Raw genomic sequence first — 21,809 nt, 5'->3', positions numbered from 1 at the left:
GAATCGTTCCAGAGTTATAACCTCATGAAGGGACAGTGGTCAGAATTGTAAAAATTGGCCCGGTCATTAACGTGCAATCCACCTTTGGGGGTAAAGGGGTTAAGAGTTCTGGCTCCTAGAGACCAGTTAGATGCTCCTAATCAACTTGATTCCTGCATTTAAGGCAGATGTCTTACATAGTCACCTTTATAAAAGACTCCTGTCCACAGACTCAATTAATCTGTCAGACTCTAACCTCGACAACATGGGCAAGACCAAAGAGCTTTCTATGGATGTCAGGGACAAGATCATAGACCTGCACAAAACTGGAATGGGCTACAAAACTATTAGTAAGACGCTGGGTGAGAATAGTGCAATAGTGACGTCACCTGTCCATGTATGACGGACGTGTGTAGGGGCCCCTACACACGTCCGTCATACACGGATAGGTGATGTCACCGCTCAACCACTCCCCCCGCTCACCATGCTACTCTGACAGTGGCGCCATTGGCCGAGGCTACCGCTGTGAATCAGCGGTGGGTTTAGACGGGGGTTTGCAGCCTTGGGGAGGACGCTCCCACTTCTAACATCATTGGACATTGGAGAAGAAACCGCCACGCAAGTGGATCTTCCCTTCACAGGACTACACACGCATTTGTAAGTGCCTCTCAGCGCGGCAATCTTTCACATTATTGATTTTTTGACATTCAAGCAGTTTTACACACCACACCAGCTGATTTGCCTGCTGCTGTATTCTCAGAGACACGTGTTCAGCGCCACTGTGATCCTTTTTATTTATCTTGTTTGCCAGAGGGATCAAATACTTACATCTCACTTTAAAATGCAAATAAATTTATATAATTTATACAGTGTAATTTTCAGGATTTTAATTTTGATATTCTATCACTCAATGTTAAAATTAACCTACCCTTAAAAAATTATAGACTGTTCATGTCTTTGTCAGTGGGCAAACGTACAAAATCAGCAAGGGATCAAATACTTATTTCCCCTACTGTATTATATTCAGTATGTAAAATAGGCAGCAGGTCAATAAGGGATCAGTAACCTGTCATAAGCCATCAGTATGAATAGCTAAGCAGACCACCACATAAAGCCCCAACCACAGACCCACCCCAAAGTACGAGAATATCAGTAACTGAAAACTAAAAATAAGATTAAACAACAACAAGACGGATTTCATGAACCAATGTATCATTTTAATCAGCATAACGGCACCAACCTGACAGTGTCTGTAGGTTACTCAGCCAAATCCTGCTGACAGGTTCCCTTTAAAAGATCAAGCAGCTGGCAAAATATTTTAGGCTATGTGCCCACGTGCCGGATTTTTAGCGTTTTTTATCCGTTTTGCAACGGTTTTCCACTGTGGAAATGCTTTAAAAAAGCTTATATTAAGCATCCCATTAGTCTAATGCATTCCACAAATTTTGTGCCCATGCTGCATTTTTTTCTTTTCTGTACCGGAAAAAAACGCAGCATGTTCATTAATTTTGCGGAAAATCCGCGGTTTTCCAACTATAGAATTGTATTTGGACCATTGTAAAAAAAACGCTAAAAATCTGCAAAAAAAACATGCAAAACACGACAAACATGCGCATAAAACACGATAAAAACGCAAAAAAAAGCAAGCGGATTTTTTTGCGAAGGGAGTCCGGATTTTATCAGGAAAATTCTGCATACTATCCGGAACGTGGGCACATAGCCTAATGCTTTGATTTGTGGCATACCATAGACCATTGTTAGGTTTCCAGTTGCTTTAACAACCATCAGCTCACCATAGTGCAATCACAGTAATAGGAAGCCGATAATTGCTATGACAATGCGAGGCCAAGCAATAGTCAGAGATATATGCCTAAAACATTGTGCAAGATGGAGTGACAGAGGGAGCTATCTCCCTCTGTCACACTACTTACAAGCAACATTCACTATTGACCGCGGCATGTAGAAAGTTTATTGAGCGCTGCAAATACTGACAGCGCTCAATTTCCTCAGGTACATCTTTGCTGTTAGGGGAAATTGAATGCAGTTAGGAAACAGTAGCCTTGGGACCACGATCATGGGGTGAGTAGTCACTGCCTTTTTCTGACGTCATGGAAAGTGGCACATTTACTTCCATGTAAAAAGACAGTGAGGAGACAGGATTTGATTATTCATTGTCAGTTTGTTGAACATAAGGGCACATGTTGGAACATAATTTCATACTTTTCAGATAATAAAAAAAAAGTATTACACTTAACAGTGCCAAGACAGATATATTCTTAAGATACCTTCAAGACATTTCTCAACACCATTCATTTCCTATCAATTCCACTATCAATGGTCAAGGCCATTTGGGATCTAAAAGATATTGTAAAAGTTAATACATGTTAATTATTACAAAGGGGTGATAAGACATTCTACTGATGCATCCTCTGTGAATAAATGTCATAGATTTCAGTTTAAGCACTTAAAGGACTAAGATACCACAGATACTTAGAGGGAAACTCCAAACAAATCATTTAGTACATGGGTAAGTTTTAGTAGATTCTTAGGAATGTATTATGCTGAAAGAATCTTTACAATATGGTTACTTATTAGTAGCAAAAGATTTACGACATATAGAATAAGATGCATTTTATTACATTGATTTATGTGTTTTATCACTGTTTGATTTATGTAAAAAAATGATTTGTAAAGATTTCTCTTTTTTTCCGTTACCATTTTTTAATTCATTACTTTTTTTAACCCATCCCCAATGGAGCAAATTATTGTATTCATATTTTTCTAACCTTCTTCCAAGGGCCATAACTTTTTTATTTTTCTGTCGATATAGTCATATGAGGGTTTGTTGTTTTTGAGGGACAAGTTGTAAGTTTGAATGATACCATTCATTTCACTTTTTAAAATACTGAAAAAGGGGAACAAAATTCCACCATTGTTTTTTCTCTTTTAAAACGTTCAATGTGTGGTAAAATTGGCACCATGATTCTACAGGTCAACATGATTACCACACTATCAATTTTGTATAGTTATTTTTGTTTTGCTTTTAAAGTGCTAAAAATCTTTTGTAACTTTGTAAAAAAAATTGTTCTGTGTTGTCTGAGGCCTGTAACTTTTTTTTGTTATTTTTCATCGATGATACACTGTTAAAGTTTTTGTTTTTTTTCATGCATGGCAGACTGTAATTTTTATTGGTACCATTTTGAAGTATATAAAATGTTTGGTGAGTTTTTTAATTACATTTTTTGGGGGGAGGTGCAGCAACCAAAAAATGGCATTTTGATTTTTTTCTTTGCAAAGTTTAAACCTAAAGGTAAAACATTTCTATATTTTGATATGTGACAATAACACATGTGTTTAGTTATTCACTTATTTTTGTATTAAAACAAAGAAGGTGAATTGATTCAATCTGTTATGTTTTTTATTCTTTTAATATCTCTAAAAACTTTTTAATTCATTTTTATTTTAAATACCCTTAAGTTACTTGGACCAGCAAGCATACTTTATACTACAATATGTCACACAACCTTATTTTCAGTCCGAGTACTATCCGTGAAAATAACCGACAGGACTCAGGCAAATATTATTCAATGGGAAAATGCAGATGCGCAATTTTTTTTAATGACAAAATCTGAATGCGAAAACATTTGCAGCATGCATTAGTTTCTTCCATAAATCGGATGACACTCACCCATTCAAATCTATTGGTGTGCAAAAAAACTCGAATGCCATCTGGAGCCACAGAATAACATCCGATTTTTACAGGTGCATTGCAATTCTGTAACATTACAAACTGTAGCTTGGCTTGAAAATTATTAATTTTAGCAATTAAAGTTGCTTCTATTAAAAACGGACTGCATATGGATGACAAGTAAGAAAAAAATCGTCCAAGTTTTCGGGTTGAAACTCTAAGGCTATGTGTACACATTGCGGATTTTGCTGCGGATCTGCAGCAGATTGGCCGATGCGGATTCACAGCTGTTTTCCATGCAGTTTACAGTACCATGTAAACCTATGTAAAACCAAATCCGCTGTGCCCATGCTGCAGAAAATACCGCTTGGAAACATAGCGTTGTTTATTCTGCAGCATGTTAATTCTTTGTGCGGATTCCGCAGCGGTTTACACCTGCTCCACAATAGGAATCCGCAGGTGTAAAACAGCATGTGGAATCTGCCCAAAACCCGCAGGAATTCTGCGTTTTGCCTGCGGATTTTGCAAAACCGGTGAGGAAAAATCCGCACACGATTCTGGAAAGTGTGCACATAGCCTAAATTATTTTTTATACACTCATATGAACCTTCCTTTAGAAACAGATGCTGGCTGCATTATTAATTCAAGGTTGCATTAGTTCAATTAGGAAATATTTTTCTAATGTTCTGTAAAGTCCTAATTAAATAATATAACAATGTAATGCTGGTGATACCATCTTCCTAATTCCACTGTAATATTTTATAAAGCTGCCAGAAAACACTGTATGGTCCTGAAAGTCAGAAAAGTATAAGTGTAAATTCACACAAATACATTTTCTAGTGCAGATTTTGTTATATGAAGAATTTTCACGGACTTTGATTTTAATGGTAACATTTCAGTTCATGCTGCTATTGTAATACGCTATGGATTATTAATTTATTAGCAATGAAGTAGCCCTACTGGTTTCTTATAAGAGGCTAGCTTTGTGTGCCAAAAGATATAAGTGCATGTGTTAAAAAAATATCCCTGTGCTGAGATAATCCTATAAATGTGCCTCTTCTATGTACTGTTATTTGCTGTGTTCGTTCTTATTAAAAGTTAAGTTTTATGGTCTTTAGTTACAGTATATTTGCCCTTTGGCAATTTGTTAATAATCGTACTATTACTCTAAACTATTTGAACAGCATCAGTTGTAAATTCGACCATTCTGAACTGCTCAAGTTCATGGTTGGCACATACCACAGTTCCTTGTCAGGGAAATATTAGTCACTTATGAAAAGATAGTATAGCAACAAAACAGCAAGGGGCTCACAAGTGCTATGTTCTCAGTTACCACATTTCCTTGCTTGTCTGTTTTATCACAGGAGCAAGTGTTTCTGCTGCTTCTCCAGCACTCTGAGTTAGTCATACATCATGTTAGTGACTTATCAGCTCAATGGCCGCTGGAGCTCTTACATCACTGATTTGATTTATGATGAGATCACGGGGCTGAAGAAGCATCAGAAACACTCACTCCTGTGATAAAATTGACATGCAGAGAAATATGTTAACTGAGAAAGTAGTAGCTGTGAGCCCCTGCTGCTTCATTTACATATACACTAATTATAAGTGACTTATAATTCCTCCCCTGGCCAGGAGCTGTGGTATTTGCCGAACCTGAAATGGAGTAGCTCTGCATTGTCAGACAAAGAACATAACAGTACATAGCATGAGCCCATTTATAAGATCATCTCAGCACAGGAATATTTCATTTAACACATCAAATTGTGAAACTTATTATTGTTCCAAGATCTACTGATTAAAATGTAACAGCTATCACACCGGTGAGACATGAATGTGATGTGACAGTGATGTGGTGCAACACCACACACCTCTAATGTGTCTTCACATTTCAACTTTTTTTGTTTCAAAATTCATTGCTAATTAAATGTTGATTGGTAATGGCTACTTGGTTTTGCAGGTACACTGCAGCCATTATCAACCAATTTAACAATGAAATTTTATGCAGTCCTTTCAAAAGTGCACATACATGAGATCTATGTGATGTTCTTCAACTGTAAAAAGTTGTCACAGTTGTATCTCTACCAATATGTGAAGCCTACCCTATAGCCCGTTTTACGCAATTATGTAGTAAGAAACTTGCTTACAGTCCAATGCAATTGTGCAAAATAACTCTAATAATTCAGCAGAATTATTGTGAATCTTCAGTTGCATATGCATTAAATACGAAGTTTCCTAAACACTAAGGGTACCGTCTCACATAACGATTTACCAACGATCACGACCAGCGATACGACCTGGCCGTGATCGTTGGAAAGTCGTTGTGTGGTCGCTGGGGAGCTGTCACACAGACCGCTCTCCAGCGACCAACGATGCCGAGGCCCCGGGTAACCAGGGTAAACATCGGGTTACTAAGCGCAGGGCCGCGCTTAGTAACCCGATGTTTACCCTGGTTACCAGCGTAAAAGTAAAAAAAAACAAACCGTACATACTCACATTCCGGTGTCGTTCAGGTCCCTTGCCGTCTGCTTCCCGCTCTGACTGAGTGCCGCCGTAAAGTGAAAGCAGATCACAGCGGTGACGTCACCGCTGTGATCTGCTCTCACTTTCCGGCCGGCAGTCAGTCAGAGCGGGAAGCAGACGGCAAGGGACCTGAACGACACCGGAATGTGAGTATGTACGGTTTGTTTTTTTTTACTTTTACGCTGGTAACCACGGTAAACATCGGGTTACTAAGCGCGGCCCTGCGCTTAGTAACCCGATGTTTACCCTGGTTACAAGCGAACGCATCGCTGGATCGCTGTCACACACAACGATCCAGCGATGACAGCGGGAGATCCAGCGACGAAAGAAAGTTCCAAACGATCTGCTACGATGTACGATTCTCAGCAGGGTCCCTGATCACTGCTGCGTGTCAGACACAGCGATATCGTATGGATATCGCTGGAACGTCACGGATCGTACCGTCGTAGCGACAAAAGTGCCACTGTGAGACGGTACCCTTAGAATGTAGCAATGTTTACCATGAGGAACATAGCATCATTTTGATACCTTGTCACAGGTTATCGTACCTAAGAAGATTAAGATAACATTGCAGAAGTCATTGACTGATGTCACGTTAAGTGTCAGATTACACTATTTTTTAGCCGTGATATCCTAGTGTTGTGTTATCCATGTGAAGAGAAATGAGACATTAGTTTTAAATATAAATCTGATCTTTGTGGAGATATGCCCCGTTTTTCTATTTTGGATGCATGTGGTCCCAGGGGGCATTTCAGAAAGTTTTTTCTAGGAGCATATAGTCCTCCCTCTCTATAATGCTGCACAATTGCTGCTCACCAGCATCTAAAACTGGCTGAATAGTATAAAGTCGCAGGATATCCCTGTTCTCAATGTGACTTGCCTGTGAAATGTGCTCATGTTAGTCTTCTTACAGCATGGTATTGCAAGAACATGAAGATCTTGTAAAATCTCGCTGTTCAACCTGTGTCAGATGCTGCCAAGTGTTGATTGGGCATCATCATAGAATTTGACTTGTATAGAATTTATTAACAATTATAATTTTTTGAATCTCTTAATTTACCTCTGTAAACACTCTACAATTATGTAAAATTTTTATACTAACCATTACAGGCTTTTTCTTGTTTAATTAGTGTTTATTGCTTTGGTTTTTTTTTTTATACTATTATTCACAAACTCCTTAAAAGCTGAAGATCAATAACTCAAAACAATGTATGAGCCAGTGGGAAACCAGTATGTGGTGTCTAGACCTATATATTCTGAAAACACCTTCCAGACTGAGAATGAAAAATTGGATAGATACCATAAAACATTTATGGATCATCTACGTGTATTTTTTGGGTATGTACCATTTCCTTATTTTACAGTGTAACTGGATGTGTAACATAATGCTTATATGCATGTAGATACTGAGTTCTGATATACCGTATATATTCGAGTATAAGCTGAGATTTTCAGCCCATTTTTTTAGGCTGAAAGTGCCCCTCTGGGGGTTAGCGGGGGAGGGGGAGTAGCAGGAGTGGTGGCTGTCACATCATACTCACCCTCCCGGTGTGGTCTCTGCACATCCCTGCTTCTCAGATGGTCTAGGTGCCGGCAGCTCTTCCTGTGTTCATCGGTCACGTGATACTGCTCATTAAAGTAATGAATATGGACGCACCTCCACTCCCATAGGCAGAGCACATATTCATTACTTTAATGAGCGGTACCATGTGACCGCTCAACACTGGAAGGAGCTGCCGACGCCGAGACCATCTGAGAAGCAGAGACATGCAGAGACCGTGCTAGGAGGGGGTGAGTATGGTGGGGAGGGTGAGCCATGCGATATTCACCTGTCCCCATTCCACCACTGGGCTCTGTCGTCCACGTCCTCTCGCTGTGACGCTCAGGTAAGAGTGCGCAATGACGTGTTTAGTGCGCGTCCTCTGCCTGAACAGTCACTGCAGAGACCCAGAAGACACAGCAGTGCGTGACGGTTTAATGGGGACAGGTGAATATCGCAAGTGTCATGGGCCTGAGCCAGTGGCGACACCAGCACCTGGCCGCCATAGGGCGCCGGTGTCCCCACCTGCTCAGGACACCGGCACCTGGCTTCCAGCGATGAGAGGTGAGTATGTCATTTTTTTTAATCGCCACAGCAGAAGCATATGGGGTTATATTATTCTATGGAGCATCTTATGGGGCCATGAACTTTTATGGAGCACCATATGGGGCATATTATTCTATGTAGCTCCTTATGAGGCCATCAACCTTTATGGAGCAGTATATGGCGCATATTATTATATGGAGCATCTTATGGGGCCATCATTAACCTTTTATGCAGCAATATATGGGGCATATTTTAATATGGAGCATCTTATGGGGCCATTATTAACCTTCGTGCAGCATTATATGGGGCATATTTTAATATTGAGCATCTTATGGGGCCCATCATGAACTGACGTTTTATGGATTGTGAATCATGGGGAAAGCAAAACAATTGTCAATGGATCTACAGGAAAAGGTAGCTGAACTGTATGAAACAGGAAAGGGATACCAAAAGATATCCAAGAAATTGATAATGCCAGTCAGCAGCGTTCAAACTGTGATTAACAAATGGAAAATCAGGGGCTCTGTAAAAACAAAACAATGGTCGGGTAGACCAACAAAAATTTCATCCACAACTGCCAGGAAAATTGTTTGGGATGCAAAGATAAACCCACAAATAGCATCAGCTGAAATACTGAACTCTCTGAAAACTAGCAGTGTAGCTGTTTCAATATGCACAATAAGGAGGCAATTGAAGAAAAATGGGCTGCATTATCGAATTGCCAGAAAAAAAGCCATTACTGCACAAATGCCACAAAGTATCTTACCTGCAATACACTAAACAGCACAGAGACAAGCCTCAAAACATCTTGAACAAGGTAATTTGGAGTGGTGAGACCAAAATTTATCTTTTTGGCCACAACCATAAACGTTACATTTGGAGAGAGGTCAAAAAGGCCCATGATGAAAGGAACACCATTCCTACTGTAAAGCACGGAGGTGGATCGCTAATGTTTTGAGGATGTGTGAGCTACAAAAGCACAGGAAACTTGGTCACAATTGAAGGAAAGATGAATGCAGCACGTTATCAGTAAATACTGGAGTCACATTTGTAATCATCAGACCGGAATCTGTGCATGGGACGTTCCAACATGACAACGATCCAAAACACAAGTCCAAATAGTCCTGTCATTGGCTACTGCAGAACAAAGTGAAGGTTCTGGAGTGGCCATCTCAGTCTCCTGACCTCAATATCATTGAGCCACTCTGGGGAGATCTCAAGCATGCAGTTAATGCTAGACAGCCCAGGAATTTACCGGAACTGCAGGCTTTTTGCCAAGAAGAGTGGGCAGCTTTACCATCTGAGAAAATAAAGAACCTCATCCAAAACAACCACAAAAGACTTCAAGCTGTTATTGATGTTAGAGGGGGCAATACACGGTATTAAGAAATGGGGTATGTGAACTTTTGCTCAGGGTCACTTAAAAAAATTCTGCCAGGGTATGTAAACTTTTGAGCACAACTGTATGTATATTTATATATACATATATAACATTTCTCTTTTCATGTGCTTCAAAGAGTTGACTACTACTGGAAAACACATTTTCAATGCCCCCAATGTGCATAGTAAAATTAAAAAAAACAAGCTTGTCAGCATGGTTCCTCCACTTTGAGCGCTGTTTCCCCTGGTGATTTTTTTACATTGTTTATGTCTCATGTACACTGCAGCCCATCAGTAGCCACTGATTGCTTGTGTCACGGGAATCCTGCAGCTAATCAGTATCCACTGATAGGCTGTAGAACTCACAGTTCCATCAGATGGAACATTTCTGTCTGACAGAAGTGTGAAGCAGTAGCCCATGAGCGTCCAATGATAGGCAGTAGCACTTATGTGATTGCAAGATTGACAAGGGACACAGTACTCAGAGTGGAAGAACAGTGTTGGTCTGGGAGATAAGTATGCTCGTTTTATTTTACTAGACACGTTAGTGACATTGAAAAAGGGCTGTTCATGTTTTACTTCAATTTTTTAAAAAAATGTATGCAGACTTCTGTATTGAAGTGAAATTAATATTATTCAGCTCACCCACCTATCGGCCAATAGTCACAGGAAATACAGTGAATAGGATCACTTGGAAGAGTCAATCTAGCACAAAAGGTTACAAGTCAGTAGGGGATCCAGTACACATGAGTAGATAAATTCAATGTTTATTCCAAAATTGTTTAAACATCTTCAACAGTGTAAAATTAGTCATGGCTAAGAATCAAAGGGTTCAAATTTTGAAACTTGTAATACCTACAATGTTTTGTTCACCTTTGCCTAATTTTGTTATGGACTATACACTGATGAAGATGTTTTAATGATTTTGGAATAAACACTGATTTTTTCTGCTCACATTTGCTGGAAACCCTGCTGCCTTGGAACCTTCTGCAATAAAGTGTACTGTCCTGGCAGCATTGTCCTATTAGGTCCTAATAGAAGTAGTAAATTGCAAAGATGTTGACACGATTGCAATGGGAACCCACTAATTGATCTATGGAGGGACCAATGGGATTGCAAAAAGACTTCCCCACTTTACCCACTTCACCCCCATCTGACTTTTTATATGTCGTGATCCCTATAGAACTTAGCATATAAGGTGTTAAACTGTAGTAATCGGAGTTATATCCAATCTTATCATCTGCAGACAGCACTCACATGTATTCAGCCATCTCAGCTCTGGAGCCCATTCCATATATTCCCACCTATAGGGCTCCAATTGTGAAAAGTTGAAATGTTCAGCTATGTCATGTACACTGTAATAATGATCGTATTCATTCTCATGAGAGTCCTTGTCTCTTGCTGCTATATATTATAGACTTTTATAGAATACCCAATGTGACAGGGAAGTAAATAGTTAATATACCCAGTTGTTGAACCTAAAATATATTTGCTACAAGCACAGCCATTGATCCATTGTTGAGCATTATTAGTTTCCCAGAATCACACAAGTAGACAGTGTATAATCTGTTTGGTGCTGTACATCTCCATCTTATGGCATCTGATGACCAGGATCTGTGTTATTAGCATCTCTAACAAATTCATGGAACCTTGAACACTAGTTGTTCTGCCTCATTTGGACAGAACTAATTATGGAATAGACAACTCCATTTGCAAAAATGTTGGGACACTGTGTAAAATGTAAAGAAAACAAGAATGCAATGATTTGGAAATCTCCTAGGGCTAGCTCACACAAACGTATAACTCAGACGAGTGCAATCCAGTGAAAGAAGTTATTGCACTCAGGCCAATGTTATTCAATGAGGCAGTGCAGATTTGCATTTTTTTTCTCATCTATACTTGGCGTGAGAAAAAAATCGCAACATGTTGCGACTTCATTCCAAAATCGGATGGGTGCAAGAAAAAAAACAGATGCCATACGGACCATCAGAGTGACATCCTATTTTTACAGATGCATTACAATTCTGCAACGTAGCAAACTGTAAATGGTCCTGTAGATGATTAATAACTGCTGAATAAAAAAGGGATTACATACGGACTGCATACTGACAAGACACGGATGACAAAAAAAGTCTCACTTTTCTGGATTAAAATCAGTCGGATTATTTATACGCTTGTGTGACCCCAGCCTTATAGCAATATTTTATTCATAACAGAACATAGAACATATATCAGAAGTTGAAAGTTAGACATGTTTCCATTTCATTTGAAAAAAAAAATAACTAATTTAGTTTAAATTTAATCCAACAGGAATAACACATAAAATAAAAGTTGCAACAGGGTTAACAAAAGCTGCAAAAGTAAGTGATACTGATGAAAAACAAGTAGTGAGTCAATTTTCATCTAAATCACAAGACTGTCCAAAATGACGTATATAGAGAGGCAGAGTCTCTCAAATGCAAAGATGGTCAGAGGATAACCAATCTGTGAACAACTGCATCTAAAAATTGTAGCACAATTTTTAAAAAAAGTCCACGATGTAAAATTGCAAAGACTTTGAATATCTTACCTTCTATAGTATATATTATCAAAGGATTTAGAAAATCTGGAGAAATACATGCACACAATGGAGAAGGCCTGAGACCATATTGGATGCTTGTGATCTTTGAGCCCTCAGGCAGCATTGCTTTGAAAATAGACATAATTCTGTTGTGCAAATCACTGCGTGGGCTATAGGACAACTTTTAGAAATCATTACTTGTTAACACAGTATATTGTACAATCCACAAGTGCAAGTTAAAGCTAGAGCTGGCAAAGAAGAATCCATATATCAATACAATCCAGAAAAGCTTCTCTCGTCTGTGGGCCAAAGTTAATTTAAAAATGGACTGATTACAAACTGTTCTGTGGTCATATTAATACAAAAATGGAAATTCTTTATGGAATAGATGTCATGTCCTGTGGACTCAAGAAAAGAGGGGCCAACCAGCTTGTTTTTGGCTCATAGTTCAAAGGCTTCCGATTCTGATGGTGAGGTTGGATTAGAGCCTATGGCATCGACAGCTTAGACCTTTTGAAAGGCGCTAACAATGATGAGCATTATATACAGGTTATAGAACAACATATGCTCTCATTCAGACAATGTCAGAGAAGCCCTTGCATATTTCAGCAAGATAATGCGAAACCACATATTGAATCCATCACAAACAGAATGGCTATCCAGGAGAACAGTTCGGAAGATGAGCTGGCCGCATGCAGTGCAGTTTTTTGCCAACAGAAAACATTTGTCATATGATGAAATGAAAAATTCAGCAAAGAAGCCCCAGCACTGTTGACCAGCTAGAATCCTACATCAGACAAGAAGGAGAAAGAGTTCCTCTCCCAAAACTCCAGCAATTGGTTTCCTCACTTCTCAGAAGTTAATAGACTGTTGTAAAAAGAAAGGGTGATGCTACACAATGTTAGACATGGCCTTGACCCACGTTCTTGGAGATTTGTTGCCGCCATCTATTTCTAAATTATTTAATTTTTCCAAATGAAATGGAAACAAATATTAACTTTCAACTTCTGATTCTATTCTGTTCTATGTTCGGTTGTGTATAAAATAACGCTGTAAGAGATTTTCAAATCATTGCATTTTTGTTTTCAGTACAGTTTCCACAGCATCCCAACTTTTTTTGGAATAGGGGTTGCATGTTTGGGAGCTGTTCTAATTTAAAATAAACATGCTGTTATCATCCATTCCTAGGTGCTCAAAAGAGAAGGCTAAAAGAATAGCATTTACATTTTTTCCCATTGCTTCATGGCTTCCTATGTACCAAATCAAGGAATGGATTCTCAGTGATATCGTGTCAGGAGTCAGCACTGGCCTGGTAGCAGTCCTACAAGGTAAATTAATCAAGCCAAACAGTATCATGGAATTGGGATACTTCTGGTGTAATTATTTCTGATAGTTTTCTATACTGGTGTTATTATTCCCTACAGTTCTCACAAATACATAACCAAGTTTAATTGATCTTTCTAGTAAATTATAACTTTACCGTACATCATTTCAGGTCTTGCATTTGCATTGTTGGTAAACGTTACACCAGATTATGGACTGTATGCAGCATTTTTTCCAGTCATCATATACTTCTTTTTTGGCACATCTAAACACATATCAGTTGGTAAGTTATTTCACTTATATAAATAAGTAAGGAAATAATTATTTTATTATTGGGGTCGACAATGTTATACTGGGGTGCCAAGGACCCACCAGTAACATTGACTCTGGGGCAACACTGTTCAGCTACATGCATGGTGTTGGCTTTTCCCCAAAAAATTTTTTGTTCTCGCGTCCATGCAATTCTTCATCTTATTCTTTGATGAAATTTTCTTCCTACACTTTTGTCATTCAACAATTTATTTAATTGATTTACCTTATAATTTTACCTTTGAAACTCCAGCTTCCCCTGTGCCTAATGAGCCTCTATTATGGACTTCCCTCATGCTCAGGGTCTTTCATCTTGAGCTCAATGATATTCCTTTACTGTAAGGTTGAGTGTACAGTCAAATTCTCAGGCAAGTGGGCATCTATACAATCTTCATGGCATAACTGGGCCTTCCCACCCATTGTAAATGACTACACCACCTTTTTTTGATAGCGAGTAAATAGCTTTGAGAAAGTTCATAAATTCTTCTCCTCTTCTGGCTTTCTCTACTTGAGCTACTGAGATAGTATTTCTCAAATCCTTCTTCAGAATTTATTTTTCAGCAATCTTTAAATAAAACATTGGTTGGCTATCTGCCTTCCTGGTTTTGACCCAATATATACTTTAACATGTATCTGCCAATCATCTCCACATTCCTTTGTCTATTCATTATTGACTAGCTTTTCCAGCCACATTATACACAGTTATGTATACAGATGGGAGACAAGCTTGGTGGCTGCACGAGACAGTGCATCCTGGAAGAATGCATGATTAGTTGGTTCTTCCTGTTACATAAACATCACTGCAATGGAATCTGCATACAAAGTCCTCATCTGCAAGTACATGTTCCCAGCACAGATAGCACTGTTGGTCCCTGGTTTTCATGAGAATTGTTTTCAGTAGTGTGACTCCAAATGTGAAATGTTGCATGAATGGCAGCCTGCCTGCAGTTATCTCACGTCTGGTCACGTGTTTATAACATGGCCTGTGCTATGTTCCATATCTCCTTCACTAAGGTTCCCTTGGAAACTTTATTATATTACAAGACTTTCGCTCTCACTTTTCCTCAATACGCATTCCTAACTTTTTTTATTTTTAGCGGCAAATAGATCATGCTTGGAAAAAAAGAGTACTTACTATTCCTGGAAATTCCCAGAGGCCAGTGTAAATATCTTTATGCCAACGAGTAACTTACAAGTGTCTTGAATGACACAGGCTTCATTTTTTTTAACATCTGGAACTCATGGAAAGCATATACCCATCCACAGTTGGCAAGTGATCGTCTGTCCTTTGGGTCATACTGTGGTGTTTTGACCTCACCCTTTACATTTTCTGTGTGCCTCTTCCCTTCCATATCTCCCGTACCTATCCACCTTCTATTATTTATTTTTTGTGTTTACTTGTTTTGTTGTCCCATTCTTTATTCTAGGGTTTTGATGTTATATACCTTTCTTTTATGTTCACTATAACAAAGTACTGACGTTGTATATCTAAATTGACTTTTGGTTATGTTGCTAAAACAATAAAATATTGGGAAGAGAATATCACCTTTGTTCTTTCTATTCCTCATAAGAGCATAAATATTGTTAGAGATGAATAACAAGTAGTCACAACAAATATATTACAATTTCATATAGAAGAGATTCAGTGAATCTGCTAATACTGTAAGTTCTTCTAGACCTTCTAGTAAAACTGTTCTTTTACAGGTCCCTTTCCTGTACTCAGTTTAATGGTTGGCACTGCGGTGCTGCGCCTGTACCCTGATGATGACACGGATCTAGACTTGAATGAGAAAAGAGTTGTTGTAGCCGCATCAGTGACTGTCCTAGCTGGGATCTTCCAGGTCAGTGCTAGGGGGGCATCTCACTATTCTCCGATTCCAACGGTATACTAAATTCTAATAAAGGCCAATGTGTTATTTTCTTGTTTTCCAGTTGGCTCTAGGGTTGCTGCAAGTTGGATTTATAGTCATCTACCTGTCGGACTCATTGATTAGTGGTTTCACAACTGCTGCTGCTATTCATGTTTTAGTCTCTCAGTTAAAATTTATATTTGGCTTAAAAGTTGATCCGTTTAGTGGACCATTGTCAATATTTTATGTAAGTACTTTTATACATGTATAATATTTTTTATATGTTTTCTTCTTACTGTTCCAAATACAAAAATATAATTACATTATTATTACTTAATTACTCTCTTACCCGTGTGATGATAGTATCACCTTCCCCCAGCAATAACTGCTGATTACTGTAAATTTCAGATCATTGAACTGTGGTGATTGGCAAATTATTGGCTATAAAAAAAAAAGTGCAACACCTTATGATTACTTGTGCCACTCGTCAAATACAGAATATTTTCTTCTTTGACTTCACATGGGCATTTTTATGAAAAAAGGACTAAGAAAAATAAACACTTATTATTATGTTATGTTTCTTGAATATAAAATGAAAACTCCAGTTTCATCCCACCCTAAAATTGATTGGACATTTAGAATACCTATGCATACACAAACGTATTGCTATTCCTAAATTCACAACAACAGATGACTAAGCAAGTACTCACCTTAAATGGTCGGTAGGTCTTAACCACTATTGTGGAATAGCTAATGCCTAGCTTGTATTTGCTATCTTTATCAACGTAACCCTGTTATCATGGTATTTGGTGAATCTTGCAGTCGATGTATAAAGGTTATCAAAAAGTAGAGGCAATTTACCATGTATCTAAGGCCTCATCCAGACGTCTGTGTTGCATGTACATGTTCCATTAATTTTTTTCACGAATACAACACGTAAAGTATCATGGTCCATGGATGAAAATTGACAATAAAAGTCTATGGGGCCATGAAAAACATGAACAGTACATGGACAGCATTGGATGACATTGCAAAGTATACGAGAAGCTTTGTAAATTACTTATTTTTACATCCAGCCGCGGAAAACACTGTTAACACACACATGGTAAAAATGGGCACACAGACGACACATGGATGGTTAAAGCAGACACACGGACCATACACTGATGACACACTGATCCAAAACAATGATAACACCTGTACCATTTTTCACGGAGATGTGAATGAGGCATGAAAGAGTCCTCTGGGGTCAAAAAGTCACAAGGGGTATTGTCACAAATATTTAGTGACATCTTGCCCTTTTGCAGTGGACTCATCACTTTTTAAAAGTTGATGAACCTTAGAAAAAGCATTGCACAACAAATTTACTATGATATCCACCATGCGTTGTAGCTGAAATCAGCACCAGATATTTTGAACTCAACTCTCATTTTCTGCTACACTTGCAGCAGAAAAAAGCTCCAAATTAATGAAATGTGCACCTCTCAATCAATTTGGCGCACCTCTAGTAGGCTGGTGTCTGGTATTTGGTTGCTGCACTACCAGCTATAGCACATTAACACAAGTATAATCATTTTTCTAAAGAAAAATAGACCCTTTCTTCTAATTTCAAGCAGCCCCTCTAATTTTTTAATGTAGAGATCGAGGTGACAAAGCAGTAGTAAGTTTGCACCTAAATTCTAATCTTTACAACCTGCAATAAAGCACAAAGGACATTTTCTAAAGTGAATATGACTGTGAAAACCTGTCAAACATGCTGATTTAAAAGATACACTTTTTACATAGACTGATCCCTTTGGTGTAAATAACTGTGTTTTTTTTCCCACAGACTTTAGAAGGTATATTTACGAATATTACAAAGACAAATATTGCGGATCTTGTGACATCCATCATTATAATGGTTGTAGTATTTGCAGTAAAGGAAATCAATGATCGATATAAATCCAAGATTCCTGTACCAATCCCTATTGAAGTTATAATGGTAAGGAATCTCTTCATTAAAATTAAATTCTAATAAAATTCTTACATTTAAAGATTTTGTTAATATTTCTGCACTTTTGCACAAATTTTTATATAGGATTAACCTACATTAAATGCAGTGACTTTATCAACACATTGCATTGTTTTAGTAATCTGAGTTACAGCCAGTACTTTTCTTCAGAGCTGCATTTATAATTCTCAAGTCTTCAGATCTAAAAGCATTCTGCATTATTAATTGGCCTAATGTCTCTATAGAATGTGCCTTGGTGATTATTAGGCCGGAGTCACATTAGACCATAATACGGACGAGTGCTATGCGATAAAAAATCATATAGCACTTGTACCAATGTTAATCTATGGGGCAGCTCCTATCATCCCTTGTTTTCTTGGCCGTATTATACGTGCGAGAGAAATCGCAGCATAGTTATTAAGGTTGAAGGAAGACTTTAAGTCTATCTAGTTCAACCCATAGCCTAACCTAACATGCCCTAACATGTTGATCCCGAGGGAGGCAAAAAAAAACCATGTGGCAAAGAGTAAGCTCCACACTGGGGAAAAAAAATCCTTCCCGACTCCACATACGGCAATCAAACTAGTTCCCTGGATCAACGCCCTATCAAGGAATCTAGTGTATATACCCTGTAACATTATACTTTTCAAGAAAGGTATCCAGTCCCCTCTTAAATTTAAGTAATGAATCACTCATTACAACATCATACGGCAGAGAGTTCCATAGTCTCACTGCTCTTACAGTAAAGAATATGCAGCTGTTATTATGCTTAAACCTTCTTTCCTCCAGACGTAGAGGAAAGCCCCCTTGACACTGTCCAAGGTCTATGATTAAAAAGATCATCAAAAAGGTCCTTGTACTGTCCCCTCATATATTTATACATTAACATAAGATCACCCCTTAGCCTTCATTTTTCCAAACTAAAGAGCCCCAAGTGTAATAACCTATCTTGGTATTGCAGACCCCCCAGTCCTCTAATAACCTTGGTTGCTCTTCTCTGCACCCGCTCTAGTTCAGCTATGTCTTTCTTATACATCGGAGACCAGAACTGTACACAGTATTCTAAGTGTGGTCAAACTAGTTACCTGTATAGAGGTAAAATTATGTTCTCGTCATGAGCATCTATGCCTCTTTTAATGCATCCCATTATTTTATTTGCCTTTGTAGCAGCTGCCTGACACTGGCCACTAAATGTGAGTTTGTCATCCACCCATACTCCCAGGTCTTTTTCATTGACGGTTTTGCCCAGAGTTTTAGAATTAAGCACATAGTTACACATCTTATTACTTCTACCCAAGTGCATGACCTTACATTAATCCCCATTAAAGCTCATTTGCCATTTATCAGCCTAAGCTTCTAGTTTACATAAATCATCCTGTAATATAAAATTGTCCTCCTCTGTATTGATTACCTGTCAGAGTTTAGTGTCATCTGCAAATATTGAAATTCCACTCTGTATGCCCCCTACAAGATCATTAATAAATATGTTAAAAAGAAGAGGGCCCAATACTGACCCCTGTGGTACCCCACTGCTAACCACGACCCAGTCTGAGTCTGCTCCATTAATAACCACTCTTTGTTTCCTATCTCTGAGCCAGCTCTTAACCCCCTTACACATATTTTCCCCGATCAACATTATTCTCATTTTATGTATTAATCTTTTGTGTGGCACCATATCAAAAACTTTTGAAAAGTCCTTATACACAACATCCACTGGGTTCCCTTGGTCCAGTCCGGAACTTATCTCTTCATAGAAATTGATCAGATTAGTCTGACAGGAACGGTCCCTAGTAAATCCGTGTTGGTATTGGGTCATGAGGTTATTCCTCTTCAGATACTCCAGCATAGCATCCCTTAGAATGCCCTCCAAGATTTTACCCACAGTAGAGGTTAAGTTTACTGGCCTATAATTTCCGAGTTCAGTTTTTGTCCCCTTTTTGAATATTGGCACCACATTTGCTATACGCCAGTCCTGTGGTACAGACCCTGTTATTATGAACTCTTTAAAGATTAAAAATAATGGTCTATCAATGACTGTACTTAATTACTGCAGTACTCGGGGTGTATCCCATCCGGGCCCATGCTGCGATTGTCACCGTATTACGCCCGAAATACGCCAATGCAAGTCTATGGGTGCGAGAAAAACTCACACACCACACGGACCATCAGTGTGACTTGCGAGAAATATGCACCGGTGTCCTATAGAAAAGCTGGCAATTCAGTGAGATGTAATGTAAAATCACACTGACAGGTTAGAATAGAGTAGATAAAATAAATGAATACACATAGAATAGGTATAATATATATATATATATATATATATATATATATATATATATATATATATATATATATATACTGTATAATGTGTCAGTGAGCTAGATAGCAGAATAGCCCGTAATTCAATTGTTGGCTTTTGCTAAAGCATTATCGAACCCGACAGGATATGAGACATGGTTTACATACAGTAAACCATTTCATATCCATTAGATTTTTATATATCCCTCACTAATAATGTTAGAAGTGTTTGTGTGTAAAATTTGGGAGCTGTAGGTGTTAAATTAAAGGGTTAACTCACGGAAGAAACTGGCGTGGGCTCCTGCGCAATTTTCTCCGTCAGAAAGGGAAAGCCAGTGAGGGCAGATATTAATAGCCTAGTGAGGGACCATGGTTATTGCCCCCCCGGCTAAAAACATCTGCCCCCAGTAACCCCAGAAAAGGCTATCCTGGCACTTAGCCTCTCTCTTCCCACTGCCCTGTGGCATTGGCATATGGGGTAATAAGGGGTTAATGTCACCTCGCTATTGTAAGGTGACATTAAGCCTGGTTAGACACCTCTCCATTATTAATCCAATAATAGGAAAGGGTTAAAAATACACACACACATTAAGAATAAAGTCTTTTAAATAAAAAGAAAGAAACATACAGGTTTTAACATCTTTATTGTACTCTTAATTGAAAGCGAAGCTCTCATTCTTCTGTAAAAAAAAAAGCAAAATAAAAAACCAACAATATCCCATACCTGTCCGCTTAGCCAACGCTCCCGGGACTTTTCAACGTCTCATAGAAAGGTGCCTAGGAGACTTGAATTTTTGAATCCACGCTTATCTACCTGGAGGCCATTATAGTCTATGCGGCTTCATTCGAGTAACATCTGCAGCGCTTAGAACAAGTGTTGGTCCACCTTCAGAGACATGGACTAAAAGTGAAGCCCCAAAAAAGCCATTTGTTTCGCACACAGAATAAGTACTTGGGCCACGTTGTTTCCACTAAACAGTAGAGCCCTCCAGAGAAAAGATTGCGGTGATTCAAGACTGGCCCACTCCAGAGACCATTAAGGATATTCGGGCATTCCTGGGAAAGACCAGATATTACAGGTGCTTTGTGAAGAACTTCTCTCGATGGGCAAAGCCTTTACTGGTGCTATTGAAAAAGGTACCTTCCAGTGCAAAAAACTGGAAAATCTGCAGGAAGGAGTCCCAAGAATAGGCGCTTCGGAATCTAAAGAGAGCACTCACAGAAGTGCCTGTCTTGGCTTATGCAGATTTCTCGCAACCGTTTATTGTCCACACCGACGGGAGTCTGCTGGGACTTGGAGCTGTGTTGTCACAGATGAACGACGGGAGAAAGAGGGTGATCGCGTACGCTAGCCGGTCCCTTCATGATTCTGAATGCAATCTGGATAACTACAGCTCTTAAGTAGGAGCTGCTGGCATTGGTGTGGGCTATGACGGAGAGATTTGCGGTATAGCTATCTGGTTCCAAAGTATTAGTGCGCACTGAAAACAAAGCGCTAACGCACCTGAAGAATGTGAGACTGGGGGTTCTGGAACAACGATGGGTGGCCAGAATGGCAAACTTTCACTATAAAATTGCCAATAAAAGGGGAGCAGAAAACACTGATGCTGATGCCCTGTCTAGGAAGAGAAGTACTAATCCAGAGTGGGACAGAAATGCAGAGCTGGAAGATGAAGAAATCCCAAAGTTTCTGAGACCCGCCAGGATGGTGGTGCAATGCAGGAGCAAATACACACATTGGCCCAGGAAGGCATACTGGGACAATCCCAGGATGAGTGGGTTCAACTTCAACAGGAAGATAGTGAACTGGCATTGTTGAGACA

General features: G+C 38.9%; 1 protein-coding gene across 1 annotated transcript in view; it reads left to right on the top strand.

Annotated features, from left to right (window-relative positions):
* The first annotated feature begins 2,385 nt into the window (after positions 1 to 2,385).
* LOC143775977 (chloride anion exchanger-like) overlaps positions 2,386 to 21,809 on the top strand; it is a 111,542-nt gene continuing 92,118 nt past the window's right edge. The window contains exons 1-7 of the mRNA XM_077264803.1: positions 2,386 to 2,506; positions 7,375 to 7,528; positions 13,405 to 13,544; positions 13,712 to 13,822; positions 15,553 to 15,689; positions 15,781 to 15,945; positions 17,527 to 17,679. Of these exons, the coding sequence (XP_077120918.1) occupies positions 7,398 to 7,528; positions 13,405 to 13,544; positions 13,712 to 13,822; positions 15,553 to 15,689; positions 15,781 to 15,945; positions 17,527 to 17,679 (837 nt within the window). The 5' untranslated portion in view covers positions 2,386 to 2,506; positions 7,375 to 7,397. The remainder of the gene's footprint in view (positions 2,507 to 7,374; positions 7,529 to 13,404; positions 13,545 to 13,711; positions 13,823 to 15,552; positions 15,690 to 15,780; positions 15,946 to 17,526; positions 17,680 to 21,809) is intronic.

This window comes from Ranitomeya variabilis, chromosome 5 (assembly GCF_051348905.1).
Source record: "Ranitomeya variabilis isolate aRanVar5 chromosome 5, aRanVar5.hap1, whole genome shotgun sequence".
NCBI lineage: Eukaryota > Metazoa > Chordata > Amphibia > Anura > Dendrobatidae > Ranitomeya > Ranitomeya variabilis.
The sequence above is the reverse complement of the archived record's forward strand: the minus strand, read 5'-3'. Positions and strand labels throughout refer to the sequence as shown.